The sequence below is a fragment of the Bacillus rossius genome (genome assembly GCF_032445375.1).
Source record: "Bacillus rossius redtenbacheri isolate Brsri chromosome 9 unlocalized genomic scaffold, Brsri_v3 Brsri_v3_scf9_2, whole genome shotgun sequence".
Classification (NCBI taxonomy): domain Eukaryota; kingdom Metazoa; phylum Arthropoda; class Insecta; order Phasmatodea; family Bacillidae; genus Bacillus; species Bacillus rossius.
In genome coordinates, this window is record NW_026962013.1 from 24,520,840 (window position 1) to 24,542,233 (window position 21,394).

The 21,394-nt window shown below is 37.5% G+C and overlaps 2 protein-coding genes across 3 annotated transcripts in view; one reads left to right on the forward strand and one right to left on the reverse strand.

Moving 5' to 3' along the window:
• Positions 1-21,394, reverse strand: part of LOC134543067 (heterogeneous nuclear ribonucleoprotein Q) — a 778,099-nt gene that overhangs the window by 316,608 nt on the left and 440,097 nt on the right. The gene's annotated exons all lie outside the window — the stretch shown is intronic.
• The window catches only part of LOC134543285 (cubilin), a 295,632-nt gene that overhangs the window by 204,018 nt on the left and 70,220 nt on the right, over positions 1-21,394 (forward strand). The window contains exon 3 of the mRNA XM_063388195.1: positions 4,783-4,878. Within this exon, the coding sequence (XP_063244265.1) occupies positions 4,791-4,878 (88 nt within the window). The 5' untranslated portion in view covers positions 4,783-4,790. The remainder of the gene's footprint in view (positions 1-4,782; positions 4,879-21,394) is intronic.

Below are 21,394 nucleotides of genomic sequence, written 5' to 3' on the forward strand. Positions count from 1 at the left end.
AGAGCAAAAGGTTAAACTATATAATGAAACGTATCCGATAAAAACGAAAAAGACTTGAAAAAAATATTAAACCCTAGCTCGGATCTGAATTTTGACAAGGAATTATATTAAAATACTGCCCACCTTGTTAAAATTCATTAAAAAGTTAATACTATATAGATTCCGCACACATTAGATTACTATAAATTACTAAGTATTAAAAGGATAGTTGTACTATTATTAAGTTTTATTTTTTGTTACCTATGCGAATTCATGGAAATTCATTTCCTAACAAACGCAATTAATTTTATATTACTTTAAGTAAAAATAAATAGTATACGCCTACCCAGAATGAAATAATTAATACAATGAACTGAGCTATGCACTTAATAATATTATAAAAATACGAAAAACAATAAAATGTATTCATATATATTTGCTTAAAGCACAATTTGTATAATCCAGTAATCTGTAATTTAAAAAAAGTAAAATAAAAATTTCACTGCCGAGTTTTTAACCAAGTTTTTTTTATCTTAATAACTGCGCAATATAACCATTGCGCTACAAAGTCTAACATAATATTGTTGCAAGGATAATTTGTATTATAATTATGTAATTATGTAATTATTATATAATAGTGTAAGTATTACAATTATGTATTATAATGTATACTTATAACTTGAAATTACTCATTACTGTGACCAATATTTACCAATTGCAAAGAAGCTTCCGCTGGCCAAAGTTATTGCATTAATATTTTTTCTCGAATAATTCCTTCTCCTACACTTAATTGTATGTGTACCAAACCTTTCTTTCAATTTTACCAGTTTCAGTTAAGGAAGATTGGAGTTAGTTTACGAAATCACATTTTGCTGTTCGAAAATAACTTTTAACTGGAACGTCATATTTGATAGGAATATGCCAGAATATATTTTAACTGTACCCTGCGAGGACGCGTCAGTTTAAGCTGCCACTGGAAAAGGGAGGCACTAGAAGATAAAAAGGAGCACTTCAAATTGCTAATTCCTGACGCGACAGAAGGCGTCTCTTTAATTTGGTTACTAATCAACATGGAGATGTATTCATTAAAAAACTCGACCTCAAAAAACATCAAAAGAGAAATAAAGGGGGAAAAAAAAGCAGCAGCGCGCTGCTCGCGAGCAAGGCAGGGTTGTTGATTGTAATACAGACGAGATGAGACCAGAAGAGACGAGACGAGACGAGACGAGAAGAGAAGAGACGAGACGAGAAGAGAAGAGAAGAGACGAGAAGAGACTACCACACAGAGCCGGCCGGCTGCCTCGAGTGAGACTGGAGCAGAGGCGGAATAGCAGCGGCTATGGAACACGGGAGCAGTCTGAGAAAACTGAAGTACACTGTTAGAAAATACAGTGAATTTACGGACTTTTCAACGAATATTGTGCCTGAAATAAACGAAGCATTCTTCGCAGTTCCAGATTACTGTATCTTCATAGAATTTACTTCGACTAACTAGTACTGTTTTTTTTATAACATGGTAAACTTGCACGTAGAACGGCAATTGTGTTTTCACTGTAGATTTAAGTCTTGGAAGGGTATGTTAAGTATCGACCATGATTTTTTATCGACTTTTTTTCTCAGTAAGTAATCTCAGCATCCGAACATACATGAAGTAATCCGTAAATTTACAATGATTCCTGGATAGTTTTTAACCAGTGTTCTTCGTACATTTTAGGTGAAAATTTCTAACAGTGTATTGATTTTGGCTGTGAACACTTGGGGAAATATCACAATCATAAGTGCGGTGACAGGCACTTTTACCTCAGAACCAAATGAGCCTAAATCAAAGTAATAGGCCATTTTACGGGACCGTAAAAAACATATTCTCGACTAATACTTCAGCGAGGCTATTACAACGCTTACTAAATGCTTTATAAAACGACTTTTTTTTTTTGTGAATTACGATGTTATTGTGCGATAGAAAACGAGCTGTTAAGATATAATCTGTAATGAAACCAAAAACCACCAATGTTGGTTACACTGAGGCTATGTCATACGAAAACTTAATAACGGACACAAAAAATCAAATGCAAAACCACAAAAAAAACAAGCCAAAATCAGCGGACATCAAAAGTTAAAAACGTAGACAGCGCAGATAATTCCGTAGAAGGATTAAAGTCAGAAAAAATATAACAGCACAAACGGGCCCAGTGGGCTGATAAAGACGAGACAGTTGCAATAACAACAGTCAATAAGACAGCAAACGACCTTGGGCAACACACACGAACCCAATAATGTGGCCAACCCAACGATAACACAGACTCCCACAGACCCTGATTTTGACTTGTGTTCTGTGTGTTTGCATTTTCACCTTTTTTTGGTCAGTAATTAAGGTCACTTACGATATACATTGTTACCAGCTATGACATATGCAATATAAAAATAAAAATCTTAAATCAATCTTTCCATTTGCAAGAACCATTCAAAGAACGTAAAAAAATCGCCAAATTGAGACTTGAGCTTGTTTGTCTCCGAGACACCGATGTAAGGAAAAGTTAACATTTCCCTCTTCGGTATTTAAAAGGAAAGGTGATCGATTATTCTCCCGCGCACGTATTTTTCTTAACGAGCACGGCAATGTTTCATGCTCCTGCGTTCTGCGGACGAGGATGAGGATGAGGATCTGGAGGAGGAGGAACTAAGAGAGTTCGGGAAGTTTTCCCGACCTCCCCGAGATGAATTATCCGCCCACACTGCACCGCAACTGGCCCTGGTCAGGGGGGTTGGGGGAGGCAGGGAAGTTAGCAGTGAGAAGGGGACGAGACTATCGGCATCTCCTCGCGAGCGGGCAAGTGGAAGCTGCAGGGAAGAAGAGAGATGTGGCGCCGCCAGGTAGCTTCGAGGCGGGTCGTTATTATGTCGGCCGAAGGAAAGAAAAGAAATACGGAAGCAGTAAATCAAAACTTAATGTAATCAACTTTAAGAATAATAAATATGGTTTCTTAGTTTCACCTCACGAAAACTGGCATTCACCGTAATAAGCTTCATCGATGTTATTCAACTTTTTTTTAAAAATTTAATCAAGGGCCATTTGTTTCTTCAGCTAAAGGGCCGCACTGTGTCATACACATACTGTCACCATAATCTTTACGTTTGCTTTTTTCACGACGATTTTTCCTTCATTTATTTGTAAGATGACCTGTATTATACTAAAAATTATTTTCCATCTGCCAAAACATTTTTTTCAAAGATTTTAATTTAAAATTTGAGATTTCAATTCACATTCGGGAAGGCTAAAAACTATATATAAAGAAAAATTTACTTTTTGTATATTTTTTTCTGTTAGTGAATGAAACGAACTTAAGCCAGATTTCTCACATTAGTCGGGCATGTCTTTTTCGCAAAAAAGATTTCGAGACTAGCTGAGAATTAAGACACTGTAGCGTCGTCTGTGTTTCACGATTGGTTGAGTTTCTTCAAGATACATGTCTACTGTCAGCACACAAATCAAAATGATCCAACGCGAAAGCAAACGCGACCTGTATGGCCCGGACATATAAGGCAAATGCTTCCCTTTCGGACGGTCACCAATCACAAGGAAGAAACATCTCGCGCGGGCATACCACATTGTAGTCGAATCAGGTGTTTTCGCGAAAATTGCCTGCCCTATGCATTGCATTAGTTATAAAATGACAGACAGTGAGCAGTCACAAAAGTGCTACAAGACTTAGACTTCACTTCGTATACTTGTGGAGGTTACACGAAAAATTTACCAAGCTGAAACATTGGCCGCCGCCTGCAAAAAGTCACCTGATGGCGTTGAAAATCACTACACTACATTTTAAAACAACTATTTACATTTATTGGATTCGGTTCCCTTTGACTGTGATGAGTTACTACTTTATTGATCAAGCTGCTAGGAAGGAAAATCAGTAAAAGTCTGGGAATTGAAAGCGGCCAGGAAATATCTGTGTATGTATGTCAAACATTTTGTAAGGTGTGGAAAAAAAAATCTGCATTATCAGAAAAAGTAATCACTTATTTCAATCTAAAGTACAGCGTTAGCTAAATTATTTTCATTAAAACTACAACATTCTCTAACTGCAAATGGCTGTCAGTAAAATAATTGGGATTGCACGACAAATTGGTGTCGAATGAAATAAAATTTCGTAGAATACAAGAGTAAACATTAATTACAAAAATTTTGAGTTAAAAAAGTTATAAATTTGTATTTTAGTGTGCAAATTTAGTTTTGAAATTGCCTGGAAATATCTTATTTTGTGTGGTAAACCTGGAAGAATAAAGGAAATTTGATCCTGGTATTCCATAGTAACCATATCAGAACTGAGGGCTTTTTTTGGCGTGTGCCTTAATCCAAAAGCTGTCACTGAATGAGGCCCTACCACGGAGGAATGACGGAAGGCATTCGTGGATGGAGCTTAAGCACCCTGAGAAACTCAAACTGCCAATTACGTCTGCCACGTTTCCACATCGAGGAAATCTGGGTTCGACTGCAGGGAATTTTATTTTATTAACAGCTATTTTTCTTTTAAAACATCCATCGCAGAGAAATACGTTGTGTAAACATGCGGGCTAATCTGAAAATAAATGCTCTGATAAAATTTGTAAACAAGTGATGAGTACGATTATATGCGAAATTTACCATGCAGATATGGTTGTTTATCCACGGACTTTAAACTTTTTTTTTCTTCTAGAAAGTACAAAGCTTTCTATCATGAAATGATTTGTGTTTATACTATGTCTGATGGTAGCGAGGGTAAATTGTTAAAGGTGATTTTGAATGTACGTTTTTATTTTTTCCAGGACACAGTATGGCCCCAGCATTACGGCACTACTCAGGGAGACTTCTGGTTCTGTCGCAATTCTGCCTATTCGCCAGCCTACTGCAAGTTACCAGTGGTAAGTGCTCTTCATCCTCAACTCCCGATAGCCCATCCCCTGCTCGTGTCCCGACGTCCAAACCCGATAGTGTTAGAAGCATTGACACAGATGAGTACAGACATTTCAATATATAGATAGCTGCATTACATCTATGACTGTAACTTAAACATAACTTTACTTAAACATGTAACATTTACGAACTAGAAAACTTTTCAAATGATCAGCAAATCCAACATTACATTAAAATAATATATTTAGTCATTATTACTTTTATTAGATAACTGCCAAGTTGACTAGCGTAGCAATTACCAGACAATGTTCTGGCTACAAAAATATGCAGAGTTATTATTTTGTATTTTTATAAAATCGGACTAAGAAATAGCTTATTTAAAGACGAAGCTACTGTAGTTCAGTTGCTTTGCTTACGACAGCGCTGTTGCTGTATGCGCTTGGATGTTTGTGCGTGTGAAAAATATTGTAAGGAACAATTTCTTTTTTTTTTGTTGTTGTTTAGAATCCACACAAATGCGTGACTTGCAACGATTAGTTAAGTTTAATAGAATGAAGAGACTAACTTAAATTGCAGGTTGCTAAAATATATTTTCCAAAATTATTTTACAAACTACTTGTGTGTTTTGTGACGGGAGTTTTACTTTCTTTTTATTTTTACAATGAACGTGACAGTGATAAACAAGAAAGTTGAACCTTTATAAGTTGAAATGAAGATTTGTATATTGGGTAAGAGCTAACATCACAAAAAAGTATGTTATAGCGTAGAATAATAATTAATGTTCGCTTTTTAAAATATTTTTTAGTGTTATGTTTGACAACTGTCCTTTGATCCACCCCAAAAGTTTTCCTTTATTTATATTGTGTTCTGTACCTGTCTTATTCGCCGTCGATTAAACAACATTAATTGTAAACAGTGTGCGAAATTATTCAAATAATATTTTATAATAATTTTACTATTCATTCAAAATGAAAAAAAAAATGCGCTCAATCTTACAACTTTTGTCATCTTTATATTCTTGACATATTTTGAGTTTGGTCAATTAATGTGCAGATGAATTCGCTTGTTGTTTATTAGATAGAAGAAACGATACGATAATTTAAGTAAAAATCAGCCAACGTGACCGCATTTTTTTCCCGTCACATTTTAATCAGGAATTATGCAACCTCAGTGCTGGTTTTATATGCCAAGGCGCGACCACCTTTAAAAGTTCTAACTACTTTGTAACAGTATTTAATAGCGACACTCCTTTTTAAATAATTGATTTTTTTTTCTCGTTCGATAACTTCTTTAAAGAGTTTTAGCCTTTGAGCTTCTCAAAATGCCGTCCCAGCTATTTCCAAGCTTCCTTTTGAGTCACCGACCTAGAGGCTCGTTGAAAAAATATGTTAGAACCGTCGCGTTTTAATTCCTTCCAACATGCTATATGCATAGAGAACCAGTAATACGTGAAGAATTCTGTGTCAAGATATTTTTCATAACACATTACATTTGTTTTACTGGTTTGGTTGGTAGAATACTGTAACATGACGAAGCTATTTTTAGGCAAATCATGAACGTTTAATAGTACAATAACGGCTTTGTCGCTGTCTCAGTCAAGTGCGGAAAAACAATTCTCACCAACCCCAGTCAACAATTAAACAAGTATGTATAAGCTTAACAAATAGTAAAATTTTCCCGCTAAATGTATATGTATGTCATTGCCATGTATGTGACCACATTAATGTACCGTAGTTTTGCTTTGTAAGTGAAAACATTAGGTCCTATGATACGTTCATAAATAGTACCTTGCGGCTGTCAAGCGAAGTTCCCGAATATACAGTGAATCTATTGACAAAGCCGGAAACGTTTTGTGATTCGTACACAGTAAATCAGCATATAACATCAAAATTAATATTATGTAAACAAATTCCTACCAAATCTCTTGTGCAAATATATTTTGAGAAACCGTCAGCAATCGAGCGTGTGCTGTGTTACTGCACAAATTTTCCAGTAGGGGTTGAAACTCTGAACACTGGAAAGTAGAGTGCTGTTTGCTATTAATGAGTTTCAAACGCCTTTATCTTGAATAGTACGCGAGATAGTATTCAGCCTGCAAAGCAGATATTTTCGCGCAGATTTTTTCCTTCAGATTCTTTACTTCAGCTATATAAAGTATCCACTAATCTCGAGCAACAGCACCATAATGCCGAATGAGTAATCATAACCGTAAAAACACTGAAGTTCACTGAAAAAAAAATGGTTTGTGTTTTTTTATATTTCAATTGAGTCTGGGAACGTACTGACCTGGTTTTGGAGTTAATTAGGCAAGGCAATGATGGTTTTAAAATGCAAAAGCATTACGCCTCCTTAATATGTAAATTACAACTGAAAATTGTAAATGGATCCGGTTATATTCCACTCTCACAATTCAAGTTTTTTATGATCTCGAATTATAGTTGTAACAAAACTCTGCAATACATAACAGTTGCAACAAAACAGCACAGTCATACAGCTAGAAGTATGAATACGAAAAGTAAACTTCTCTGAGAAACTCTGTTAAATCTATTAAAATGATGTAGTAAAATTATTTACAGAACACATAATAACCCTGGCTTCAGCTTTTTCTCACATATAGGTACTTCAGCCAAATTAATTAATTTGTTCAGTTGAATCTATGACCAAAATCAAGAGTGTTAACATTATTACAGGTAAATGTTTTAACCATTTAACTGTTGGGCGTATTCATAACTGCGTATATTACATAGCCTTACTTAATCGGCTGCGTGTATCTGAATTATATATTTTTTTACAGTCTATCCGATTAAACCAACCAAATCAATACTTAACCAGTCTTGTCTCTAAACAATGTAAATATTATAAATCTCACACTCAGATTTTTTTTTGTAATTGGATTGTGTTTAGTTACTATAATGTAGTAATAATGCGTAAAACATATCTCTAAACACGTTATGCATAGTTACAGATAAAAAGACAAAAATATGTTTTTTTAATACTTATATAGGATTTAAAGTGAAAAATTTCACATCTTGGTCGATTTTTAAGACTAAACTAGAAAAATAATTATTTGAACAAAAATTTGTATTCAAAGTTAAGGCAAGAGCTGTTGTTTTCCAATAATAACTTTGATAACTTCTGCCATAAAGACTTTTATTTGATGAAAACTACTACTAAGAATAATTTCTCACACTATTTCACATTATCGAAGGTACTGTAATTACTCTGTGAACACGTTGAAACGAAAACAAAAGTTTCACCAATAAATCTTCAACATCAGCAATTTTAAATGACATTTATAACTAGATCTTTTTTATTCCTATGCAGTCTTTCACGGGTACAATTCTGGCAGCTTCTGTTTCCAGCAGTGCCAAAGGGTATAATCAATAGTAGCCTGGACCAATAGATCCACATGGCCCATTTGGAAACATTTATCCCAGGTAGTTAATTACTTACCAACAGATGGCTGCAGTAGTTCCATCTACAGGAATAGCGTGACTTTTTTTTTTATCGATTATTGGCATTAGCTTATGGACTTATGCTGTTTTTTTAAAAAATAATTTTGCTATTTGTTTTGACATATTTAGCATCAAATAATAAATTGCTTGTATGAAATAATTTTTTTAGAAGTTTCGTAATTTATAAAAACCCATCTAAAAATGAATGGCGAGACAGACACTTGTAAAATATGGAAATTTTTGTCAGTTTAGTACAGTGAGGCTTAATTTAGTTCCGCGATTATATATATTTGTTAGAGATTAATAAACGCACAGAAAAAGTAGTTTGTCTTTAAGAAACTTTCAAAAATGCACAAAAAAACAAGAAGTACATATTGTTTAGCATGAAGAAACAAGTATCGGTGTTTCTTTGCAGACTTCACTCCAAAAATGCAGCAACATCCAACGAAATAAATTTTCTACTTAAACTTGTGATGGATAAAAGAAAGTTGGAGTTGGCATTCGGCAAAATCAAGTAACGTCTTTACGACGAAAATAAGCTTGAAGTAAAATTTTTGACACTAATCACACGTATTGCTAGAGTCTCTTTCTCGGTTAGTCAAGATAAACCAAACATATCACTAACAAAACTGACTGTTAGTGAATGGATGCAACAAAAACATAGTGGAATTCTTCCTTATTTTATTAATACACTCAATACACTTGCTCGAGTCACACAAAAATTCGGTTGGAAACGGAAAATGATATTCGTCCATTTTATTAAAACAGACTCGTGAAAAATACTAATTTTTTAAAGGAACATGACGGAACAGAAACTTGATAACCAATAGTAAATAAGTTACTTTACTTGGGAATGCGCAATGAATCAACACAACACGTCTAAAAAAAAATACATTTTAAGGCGTAACAAATAAAAGGATTGCTATAAGAAAATTAGGCGTACTTCATAGTATCGTTCTAAATAAACTGTTCTGACCTTTATATTAAATATGCAACTATAAAATGTAATGCAGCGTGAAAAAAACAAAAACGATAGTTTGGAAATAGGTGCTAGAAATTAAATTTTGTTGGCTTCCCACACCATTTCTGTATATTTAAGAACTTTTTCTTTACATTCGTAATCAGTTCTTTTGTAACTTTTGTGACCTGTAACCACCACGTTCAGTGGTTACAAGATATGTGGTAACGATTACGAAGGTATTTTTTTTTTATTCCGCATGCCGGTGGGGATCCACTAGGAACAAACGGCGCCTCACTCTGGCGCCGGGTCGGCGCGTGAACAATTCGCCGCGCCGCGTGAACGCACGTACGCATGCCAGTCTTTTGTGCGTGCGGCGTCAGTTCCCCGACTGCGTCAGTTCGCCGTCCGCCCGCGATAAGACGAGTGAATGACTGCGACAGCACGCAGGAAGGGGAAGGAGTGGGGGAGGGGGGAATTGTAGCTGTGGGTGTTTCGCGAAAGGGGGGAGGAGAAGGGGCGGGTGGCGTTTATGTGAATACAGACGATCGGTTCGAACGCGCAGCACTGCTCAGTGTAGCGCCTCGCGGGCCCGAGGGGCTAGGGAGAGGGCGGAGAGGGGGTAGCGTGCCCTAGAGGTTGAGGGGAAGAGGGGGGAAAAATCAATATTTCATCCCCATGGCAACGGGGAGGTGGCGCGGTGGAGGGGAGGCGTGACAGCGACAGTGCGGCCGCGGGGAGCGCTGGCAGCCAGTCGCCCAGGCGTCGCGACACGCGACGTCTCACCGCGACCCCTTCACCATGATGGCGGTAGCGATATGTTGCATCCTGGTGCTCCTGGCGGTGTTCATTGTGTTGATCATCGTCGTGGGCCAGACTATGGGTTCGTAAGGTAATTCGTTGCGTGTTGGTGTGGTGTTGACTGCTAGCGGTTCACCCTGGACACGTAACATAAACCGCCTAGGGGGTGACCATCATTTCCCTTACCGACCCTTTCCTCCTTCCTCCAGGAACAACCCTCGCAACAGACCCAGCTAGTCATAGTCGTCGGGGACGAACCATGCCTCCCACATGCAACCTGTCTACAGAAAAAACAGGCTCAATCGTAAAAAATAAATGTGTTTGTTAAACAAAAAAATGTCGCATGAATTATTCCTTACCCTGTTGCATGGATGTGTATAGTTGTGGTTTTCATCTCCCCCTCCGACTATCACATGCATGCGTACATGAATGACAAATCGTCTGGAAGTAACCGCTGTGTGCAACGACGTCGACCGTTCATCGAGTGCGCCTGTGAAATCCCGGGGAGCTGCAACCGGCAGTACTTGGCTGTTAGCCAGGTTGCACACGCAGCCAATGAAGTACCGAGTTTCGCCACGCTTCGACCACGAGTTCGTTAGAGAATCATAAGCCACGTCAGGGTGTTATCTCACGGGACAAAGCCAATGGAACTATGCGAAACTTTCTGTAGTAGCCCAGAAAGATCGCGACAATTCTTAATATAACAAAAAAATATATATTTCAGATATAGAATTAACACTTTCTCTTTAAGCCTTATACCGACTCATAGTGCAAATTATATTGGTATAAGTCGCACTTACATACACAAATTGCTACACAGGCAAAATAATAATAAAATTATAAACAGCGAAAACAGCCATGCTTGTAATGTAGGTCATGTACATATCAGACGGCAGATGCTAAGTTTGGAACATTCCTAAACTAAATATCAGGTTTAAATCAACGTACATACATAGTTCACACTCTCGCTTCTTATGGCGGATTAAAATAATTTGATCGTGCCTCTGTCAGTATACCACGGCCAATCAAAAGTGCACACTCTAAAGAACACACAATACTTACTAATAATAGTGTGTTATTTTGACACCAGTAAAAGTCGATAGTGTAGTATCCTGTAGAAAAAGCACGCTATAGTGAAATTTACACGTCTTAGTATGATGTGAACTAGTAAAAGTAGCACAAATGCAGTAGTTTGTTTGGTTATCCTTGTGCGCTCGTTCTTTGCGGGCGATCGGTTTTGGACCTCAGTTCGAAGCCTGGTGTCGAAAGTTGTAGGATATTGCAAAAGTGATCAGTTCTTACACAGTATATGGAGAAGAGGCGATTAGCATTAACTTGGACGAATTAACATTGACACAGACGCAGTTGCGTAACATTTTAAATTAGAGTAAAATTGATAGAACCAGATTCACAAGTTTCTCGCATAAACAAATCAAATTTGTAATTTTATAAGTAAAAACAAATTAACAATATTTTCACACTTACCATCTTAACACTAGCACAAATGAGAACTTTTGAAGCAATACAATTTGGTTAAAGCTTTCAATTCGTTAAAAAAAATGGTTTATAAATAAAGTCCCTAATGATTTGACATATTTATTCGTCGAGCACAATTAGTAAGAAGCTTTAGAATTTTCTTCTTTAATACTAACACGTGTTTCGAACACTGCGTTTTAAGTACTAAATCATCACACGTTTGAAACCTATCTCACAGAATGTAGAACTTTAAACATCTGAAAATTTTATTTGCATAAAGAACAGGGCACGAATTATTAATACTTACGTACACCATTTTACTAGCTAACACTTTAGTATTAAAATAAAAAGTAATAATACATATACTACTAAGATATTCGACTATACAATTTAAAGCCAGGATTCTAAACTAATTGATTGTTTATTATTTAATATCCATAAGTATATAAGTTCAATGTAGCAAACATGAGTAGTTTACTGCACTGTGTTTCTGTTGTTATTTGTGTTAAATAAAAATACTATAAAAGTTAGAAAATATTTTTCACTCCAAAAAAAAAACAAATCGTTCAACATTATAATAAATAATAATTCTCCTCCCACCATCACATTGTAACATAAAAAAAATGTATCTTTAAAGATATATTTTTTTCTACTAGACTCGTATTTTACAGTTAAAGTTGAAACTAAAGCTGGAATTTCACGAAAGAATGTGTTTGAAGCAAGATCAAGGTTTGCAATTTGTATATGTATATATAATATTGTAAATATTAAAGTATTTAATTATTATCTATATTATATTAACTACTTTTTGAATAAAAATAAAAATAAATAAATTAATAATAAATATAATAAATCTCTTATTTTAACTAATGAGATAAAGAAGCTCGGGTGCATTAAAACTAAATATGCTTAGTAAACAATACCATCACTCAAACTTATATCCTAGCGTGACTTATCTACCGCTAATAACAGCAGGTGTCGTTCACACCCTTTGCTACACACTCCACCCCTTGGGATTTGGCATTCCATTCAATATAGATATGTTGAAAATTTGTTATTTTTGTGTAAAGAGAGATTCCATACAAAAATTTTAATAGTGGGAATTCTGCGCTTAGTATTGTGAGCTTAGTGGCCAGTACAACTGCGGATTTTACGTGAATGAGAGTCTTGTACGATCAAGTGTTATGGACAATAATTAATAAAGATATTTAGAAACCTTTTGACATTTTGATATTGACTGAACCTGCGATCGGGTGATCTAGAGTTTGTTTCTTTTAGGAAATATATATTTTTTAATGTCATACTTTCGTGTAACGTCTTTGTCTTTAAAACATCTTGCTAAAGTTGGACTTATAGACACAAGACTTTTTTATTCGTATTTTTATATTTTTACGAATTAATGTTACGTGAAAAGGATTATTTGTCATTTTCTGAAGAAATATTAAAATTGAAATATTTAAGGTTTGTTACTATTTTAATTTTACACACACATATTATACACATACAAATGTTCTCTATATTGTCTCTCTTAAAAAATTTTTTTCGAGAATTTTTATAATGTAAGAGTATAGATCGGTGTGAACATTTAGATGACACGAGTTTGCGAAAGCAATGAATGATCGCGAACGAAAATGGTCAGTTGTTCAAAAGTCCCAATAAGTCAGTCATATTTACTCTAATTATTTAAAGCGTTTAAAACTCATCTTAAAAAAAAGATCGGATACCTATTACGAAAGTTGCGATTTTCTGAAAGCAAGCAATCAATCACATGTCCCACGCACGCGCTGCTCGTCACGAAGAGGAAATTGACGTACTACGTTGGGCACCACGACTCGTTTATAAACAAACTGGGGGGGGGGGGGGAGGAGGAGGAAGTGGGTTGGTTAACCGTGGGTCTGCACGCCTCGCTGTCGGCCAGAAGGCAGATGGCCGGACCTCGAGACGAGTGGACGAAGGGCAGGACGACAACTCGACAACTGCCTTCGGGCGGCTGCGGCCGGCAAAAAAAAGGTCGATTATTTCCCGGTCGCCGGCCCAGTTGATTGGCTGGCAAGTGCAGGGGGAGGAGGACGGGGGAAGGGGGGGGGGTGAGCAGCACTCGCGCCTGGTTGGCCTCCTCTCCTCGCGCGGTATCGATTGTCCCCGTCAAGGAAGGGGGGAGGGGGGAGTCGAGGAGTGGAGATCTGCACGCACAATCCTCCCGGGGGCTCTCTCCGAGCGCAGCCTCCGACAAACCCGCGCCCGGCTGCCCCAGTTTAGCACACACCCCCCTCCTCCCCACTTTCCCTCACCTTTCCCTGAGGCCCAGGCATGAGCGGACTTTATTTCACAAAGGAGATTTAGTGGGAAACGGTGTTACCAACCCACCGCTAGTCTACACCGCGGATGTCCGGAGGCGATGTCCTGTGACGCGCGCTTCTCACACCGGCGCACCCATTTTTTTCCCCCTAACCTAACTAAAACTAAGAGTAGTTTTTGGAGGGTTAGGGAAGACTCTAGGTGCCTAGTCATGCCGGGTTTCAGCCACGCTGAGAGGGTAGCATGCGCCGTGTGCTATTTTTCGGGGATTGGCCAGCAATGGCAGCGATTAATGCCATGACTTAATTCTTCCACCCCCCCCCCCCTTCCCCGCCGACGTTTCAGACTGAATCTCGTGCGAATTCAAGTTTACCATAAATTAATTTGAGGGATAGAGGTATGTGCGTAGTCAGTAGTTGTGGGAAAAGGTTGGGCTTGCCCGGGGGGGGGGGGGGGGGGGGAGAGATTTTGTGGTGAAGAGAGCTGTAAGAATATATTTTGGATAAGCCTCCTGACTACTCACATTTTACAATTGTTGAGTTTTTAACAAGCACTGGCGTGCTTTTTCCAAATATAAATATATTTTAAAAACAAAACTTATAGGTGCTTTGATATTTGCTAACAGAATTATTTTAATAGAACTTATTTATTCTACTGCCTGAGTTTGTTACTTGTATGACAAAAACAAATAAAATTGAACTTATTTATGGAAATATCATAAAAATAATAAGAGCACTGCAAATCTTACACAGATTGAAAGAAGAAACAAAGTGTTGTCTATATAAAAGATATAGATATAAAAAAAATAATACTACACTGGCATTTAGATGCAGCAGGAAATCTATGTTAAAAAAACATTTTTTTATATATCAAAACATATACTTTACATGAGAGCCGTAGACTACTACTTGGGTAGGAGCTGAGCCATACCGCAGGGGGTTGTGAAGACAGTGTGACTGCCTTCAGGCCCCGATTTCAGGTAGATCATCTTTAGCCGCCCCCCTTTCTTTTTCCAGTTCTCCCCCCCAAAAAAAATCATTAAATTTTACAAATTCAATCTTCTTTATCATCAGGTCTAGAAAAGCACATTATGTTACTAAATGCTAAGGTTTTTCAAAGATTTGGTTGTCTTTTTACATATTTAAATTTAATAAATGGTTGTTGCAGGTTTATAACGGCTGTTGTAACTACCACAATCAAACATGAGTTATGTAGTAAACCTTATATTGTTGAACGAGTTTGAAATCTATTAAAAAAAGTATTTGGATTCATTAAGTCCTAATGTGCAGTAGTTAGCGCAAACTAACATCTCCCCTTGACTCTGTGCGTGGCAGTGCTCTGAGGTGTGGCGGGGAAATTACACCAAGTCTTCCCGTTGTGCTTTTAATTGCAGCATTTGAAGTGCATTTTTTTTTAAAAATCAGATCATTACAGCACGTTCAAAAAAAAAATTTTTTTTTCCCGCGCGCCTCGAAAACCGGACCGTCCTCTGCGTCGACGGCCGTCGAGGCTGTGGCGTGGGACGCCGACCTGGGGCGTCCCCACCTCGCCGCACGCCGAGTCCCGCGAGAGGACAAGGAATGGCTGGGTCGTCGTACCGCCGAGCACCGCCTTTTGGTGTAAAAAGGAGGGGGGGGGGACTGAAAGGAAACCACGTGATCAGGATATGCAGGGGAGTCTCTGAAGCACCCGCAGAGATGCACGTCAGATCCCGCACCCGTGCTAGTCGTTCTCACCGCCTGTGTTCAGCGGCCGATCCAGAAATCACAGAAAAAATTTTACGGACTTTTCAACGAAGACTTGAAGCGTTCGTCATAATTCCAACGCTGTTTATTTTGACTTCCCCGTTGTATATTTCGTCCTGAACAAAATAAAACACACGCGTGGACCAAAAAAATAAGAGTGTTCTTGCTGTACACGTAACCAGATTTTAAATGTTTCAATAATATTCTGAGAATATTCTTTTGGATTTATGTTCAAAGTAAGTGAACTCAATGTCCGTAATCTTACGAAGAAAGCCGAAAATTTACGAAGATCCCTGGATAATTAGTAACCGGCGTTATTCGTAAATTGAAGGTGAAAATATTAACACGGTGCAAAAGAGGGCGGATGGTGGAAAGAATGGAGGAATCCCCTCGTCACCTTGTTGTCATCACCAGCTTAGGCCTGTGTCACAACTATGCGGTTGGACCGTAGCGGTTGCCAGTTTTTACTAGGTGATTTCTTACGTATCAGTTGTTTACATGTTCAATTTTTATAAATTTACCTGTTTTTTTTAGAGACCATTGTGTACTATTTTAAGAAAAGAGGCCGAAAGAATATCCAGAAAAAAAAAACCCTTGCGGAAGTTTTAACCGCAGCGGCAGAAAAGCACTGTGTGACACTGGATAATATAATATTTTTGGAGGGGAAAAAAAAGGAGGTAATGTACTACAAAAAAATTAGTTGCTGAACGACAAGACCGCTGCTCTCTTTTTCGTGGCTTCTTTGGTGAAAGCAGCTTTAGCGTTGCGGACGACAGGAACTCCAAGATGGGTTTGCAAACGTACTTAGTTTCAAATTAGCTCATGCGTGAGTAATGCTGATAAGCAAGGCGCAAAGCAAACTACCCATTTCCTTACACATACGCGTGATTAGGGTTGTCCGCAGGATGGGAGAAAGGAAACGCTTACATTTTGTCCGAACCTCACAACAAATTATAGTCTTTCTAATGTACCGTAAAAACAAACTATTATATTTTGTTGATAGTTTAGTTTGGCACGGACAATTATTTATTTTGCATCAATTATAATTATGCCATCCTGTAACTTTTAAAATGACAATGTCCAATTCAACCACTCGTGTGTCCAATGCAAACACGATCTCCTTTTGTAGAGTATAGATGAAAGCCAAATTATTAATTTTTATGGCTAGAGCTTGTAGCGGACGAGCTAAATGGCGGGCCGCACACTGAATAAACCTTTTTAAGAAACGAGTTTTCGTTAAAAGTCAAACTTCAATCTTACGAAACGAATGCGTTAACCAGAACTTATGCACTCTTGAATTTCACCTGACCAAAATTTTACGCAGCTACGCAACCAAGGTTTCGTGAGATTTGTTATTTATGGAAATATTGATACTGTTTTCACAAATATTTATATAATTGGCGTGTTTATAGGTTCTTGTTTTATTTTATATTGATGGAGATCGTAATTTATCAGTTTGAGACATTTTGTAAAAACTTCTGTATTTCTACTCATCGCCACTTAATTTACAACTACATAATTACTGCGTTGTATAACACGAATAAGTGGATGAATCGGTGGAGTTTTTATTTCGCAGCTACCAATATAGCATTCTAACTTCCTCTTCTTTGTAGGATACTATCAGAAAAAAAATAGTTTTATTGATTTGCGATAAGCATGAAACTAATTTCGTGAAAATTGATTTATGAAATCAGTTTATTCAGTGTTGCGGCTCACCTAAGTTCTTGGGTTCGAATCCCAGCCTGTTTTGAGATAATTGAACTTGGGGAAGATTTCTTTCCTGGGTCCCTGATCGGGGTGTCGAGTAGTCCCTTGACCTCCACACTGCGGAAAGAAGCGGCGAAACACTACAGTATCGAGATGATACTGTGCCTGGTGCATCACAATCTCTCCACAGCAATCTCCTAGTGGCGACGGCCGGGGGTTCAAAACCACACTCCTGGTGATCACACAATCATCACCATCACGGGACACTTTGGTTTAAAATTTCCATATAATAACCTACATGGGCTTAGAAAATTCCTATCCAATTCATGCAGAAATTAACGCAAGATAGCAAAAGAAGAACGTAACCTTCCATTTTTGTCAGTTTCTCTGGGTGTAGTATAAAATTCAGTCTTCAAGAATATCTAATATTTTTCCACTAAGTAAAAGTGTACAAAAAAAAAGCTTACAAAACAAGGGGGGAAATGTGCTGTACATGGACAGAGGGTGTGTGTATGTGTGAGTTGGGGGGGGGGGGATGCTGGTTAGCGACTTTTTTTTTAAGGCAATTTCTAATTTCCGGGCTATTTGGGCCATTTAGGTCATTTATATCTCGTAGTTACAATGACACACAGCTTAGAACAGTCTTAACTTAGAACTCTCGAAAAATAAATCCACATAACTTAAAACTGTCTAAGTTATAACTGTAATAAATTAGAAATACATAAGCCGAAACACACAAACTTACAATTATAACTTAGACATACACAAGGATTGTCTGTACACTAAAATGTAAGTAAACCAATCATTCACCAACTTGTTGGATACAAGGAGGAGCACGTTTCCCAGTATTATTATATAATGCATAATTAAAATATTCAACAAAAATTTTACACATTTTTTTTTTTTAGTTTTGAAGGCAAAAATGTATGCACGTGTTAATTTATTTTTAGAGAAATTCAGAGATTTGAGTTTCCATAACTGGGACTTTTTGACGATTTAGGGCGACATTTTGTTGACTGCATGTGGCAACACTGCAGCCCGCTGAGTGTAACTCGGTAGTGTCGCTGTTGGGTCGAGTTGGGGAGGATACCCGAGAAGGGGGGGGGGGGGGGGTGGTGAAGGGCAAGTGTCGGATACTTGGAAGGGGCGAAGGGACGCCGGGCGCTGATGCCAGATAGAAGGGGGGGAACGGTTTCGGCTCGTTGATTAACCAGCCGACCTCTCGCATTACGAGCAACGGCCCAGTGGAAGGGCGAGTTCGGCGGAGCTAAGCCTCGTTATCTCCCCATCCTCATCTACTAAATCCATTTATTCTGCGTACAACGCCGACGGCTTATCGGCTCACCCTGGCTCGCATATTCCGACACCATTTCCCGCCCGGATTTCAAATACTTCAGAAACTGGCCTTCAAGACGCCATCGCGGGGGTTTGTTTGGTTGAAGACGTCGTTTCGGCGCAATTATGAGACGAGCCGCATGCCAGGATGAGACGGCAGCTGCTTACACCCTCTCTCACTGTCAAATTAACCACCACGTTGATTTTCATCAAACTACGCCGACATCCGAGGTCTGTTTTTTTCGATATGAACACAAAAGTGTAAGTAATAAATGGGGTTTAAAAGTAGTACTGACCAGTTGTTTGAATGATTTTTTTTTGTATACCAAGATAATTCTTGTGGATTTATGTTCAGAGTAAGTGGATTTAGAATCCGTAAATTGACAGAGATCCCTGGATCATTTGTAACCAGCGTTATTAGTAAACAACGTGGCGGAAAATGTTTTAACAGTGCAGTGGAGTAGTAAGTACTCTGAAGTCCGCCAAATTCAAACTTCCACGCTACTGTTAAGCGCTTGAAACTTTGCAAAGTTCTGTTTCCGGACATGTGTTCCTTAACAAACAAAAAAAAAAGGCGTATTTGTGACATTCCCTGCCACCCGTTAAACTGACGCACGGCAATGTGCGAACATCGGTCACAGCTGGCCGTGCGAGAAGCAGTTGGCAGGGAGGGCCACACCCACCACTTAGTCTCTTCTCCCCCCCCCCTTACACACACACACACATACATACCGTGACTGGCAGTCATATCGCAAAGCAAAGCATAACCGGGAACTGCGCGGCCTGATGCGGAACTAATGTTTGTTGTATGGACACAAGGGTAGGTCTATATAGTTGATCGCCTTACCTATGTCGGCGACTCTTTTGATTGACGTTTATTCCACAGTCTGCACTGACGCACGCTAAAATAAACAAAAATACCACCTAAATATATTTTAACCACTAAAAATAATTAAAAAGATTATTTAGATAATAATAATCTATTTTATCTACAGTAATAAATAATACATTAGTCACTGACAATAAAGACGCTTATTTTTTACAATTTTCGAGAAATTCTATTCTATGGGGTTAAAATGGGGTAGATTTAGTTTTATAAAAAACATTGATGCAACAGAATCTTCCGAAGGTAATAAACTGAGCATAAATTACATACATAAAGAGAGACGTTGTGTATCTTTCCATTTTTATAACTTCGACTGCAAAGGGGATGACCTAATCAATTAGGTATATATCTCAAGCTTATCAAACGGTAAGTAACATATTGGATATGAATGAAAGAGGTATAAACACTACAAACTCCTTTTTATACAATAATTTTTCCTTCAGTTAGCAAAACTACAGTTTCCATTAACAGTAGCATTTTCAAAGACGACAAATAAGACATCTGGGCAATAATTTAATTGGTGGGGTACTCCATGTTTTCCTCATATGTTATGTTTCCACTATATGTTACCTGCTCGCGAGCATCGAGTGAACATAACAAGACGTTTAATAAAGTGTAAGTATACACTATCATCAACTCCGCGGTGAGAAAGCTATTGGTTGTAATCATACGTGGACGAAGCCGCGAGCACAAGCTCGCACAGCACGGTGATGTGTAACTGGAATTAGCGGAAAACCAAAAATTCTAAATGGCGGGTGAGGCGGAGCCTATGACTCAGCTTTATCCGCCATGTTGGATTTTTTTGGTGTTAGTTTTTCCAGAATATATTTATATATTATATTTATTTATATATGACTAGAAGAAAATTTTCGAAGTAATTGAGGGGCTCCGGAAAATAGTGATATAAGTCAATAACTTTGCAGATTTCAGTATTCCATAGATAATAATAATTGTTATTATTTGAACGTTTCAGAAGTCAAATGTGTAGGTAGCTCAAAGCTGAAAGATTATTTACGTACACCACCATGTTTTGCAGTTCCTCAGTTATTTGAGCAAAAACTTTGAATTCAGAACATTTACCTAACTTTAAAAAAAATATGTTACAGATAACGTATAGCATGTATTTAATGGCAGTTCTGCACTACTTAAATGCAGTGGAACATCCGTAGAAAAAGTCATTCAATAATAATAATAATAATAAATTTATAAATTTACAATATGAGTGCTTGGCGATTCTCAAATACATTGAGGCAGGCATTTAACAAATAATACAATACATACATAAAACATTGCACTAAAAACAGTAAAACATAACATAAACAACCTGACCAGGACAAAAACATAACTAACAAAGACATTTAAAAGACAAGGGAACCAGGAAATCTGGGTAAAAACAGAATAAATCACGTATATTTAAATTAACAGTTTAATATAATTAGATATATTACTAAAAAAGTGTAAATTTTTATATATTCGCCATAATAAATAATTTATTATGTCTTTCATTGAAATTTTTTATATAGCAGATGGATCCACACCTTATAAACAAGTGTTAGAATTATTTGTATAACGTTTTGTCGGTTCATGACTTCTGTAACGTGTTTAAAGTAACTGAGGTGTCCTGTGTTGGAAAACAGAACGTCCAGTCCAATTTTTTTTTTCACAAACTTCGAGGCTGAATTAAACATTGAAAAAACAATTTATCACAAAGAAAGACATTTATCCCTTTTCTTCTCAACTGCAGTGTATGCGTGTTAAGGGCTTCGAGGGTTTTGCCATAGTTGATCGCTCAGGAAGGTTATTTAATAGGTGTTTATTAAATATTTATCTGAACTTTGGTTTGGATGGTTCAAGTCTGTATTT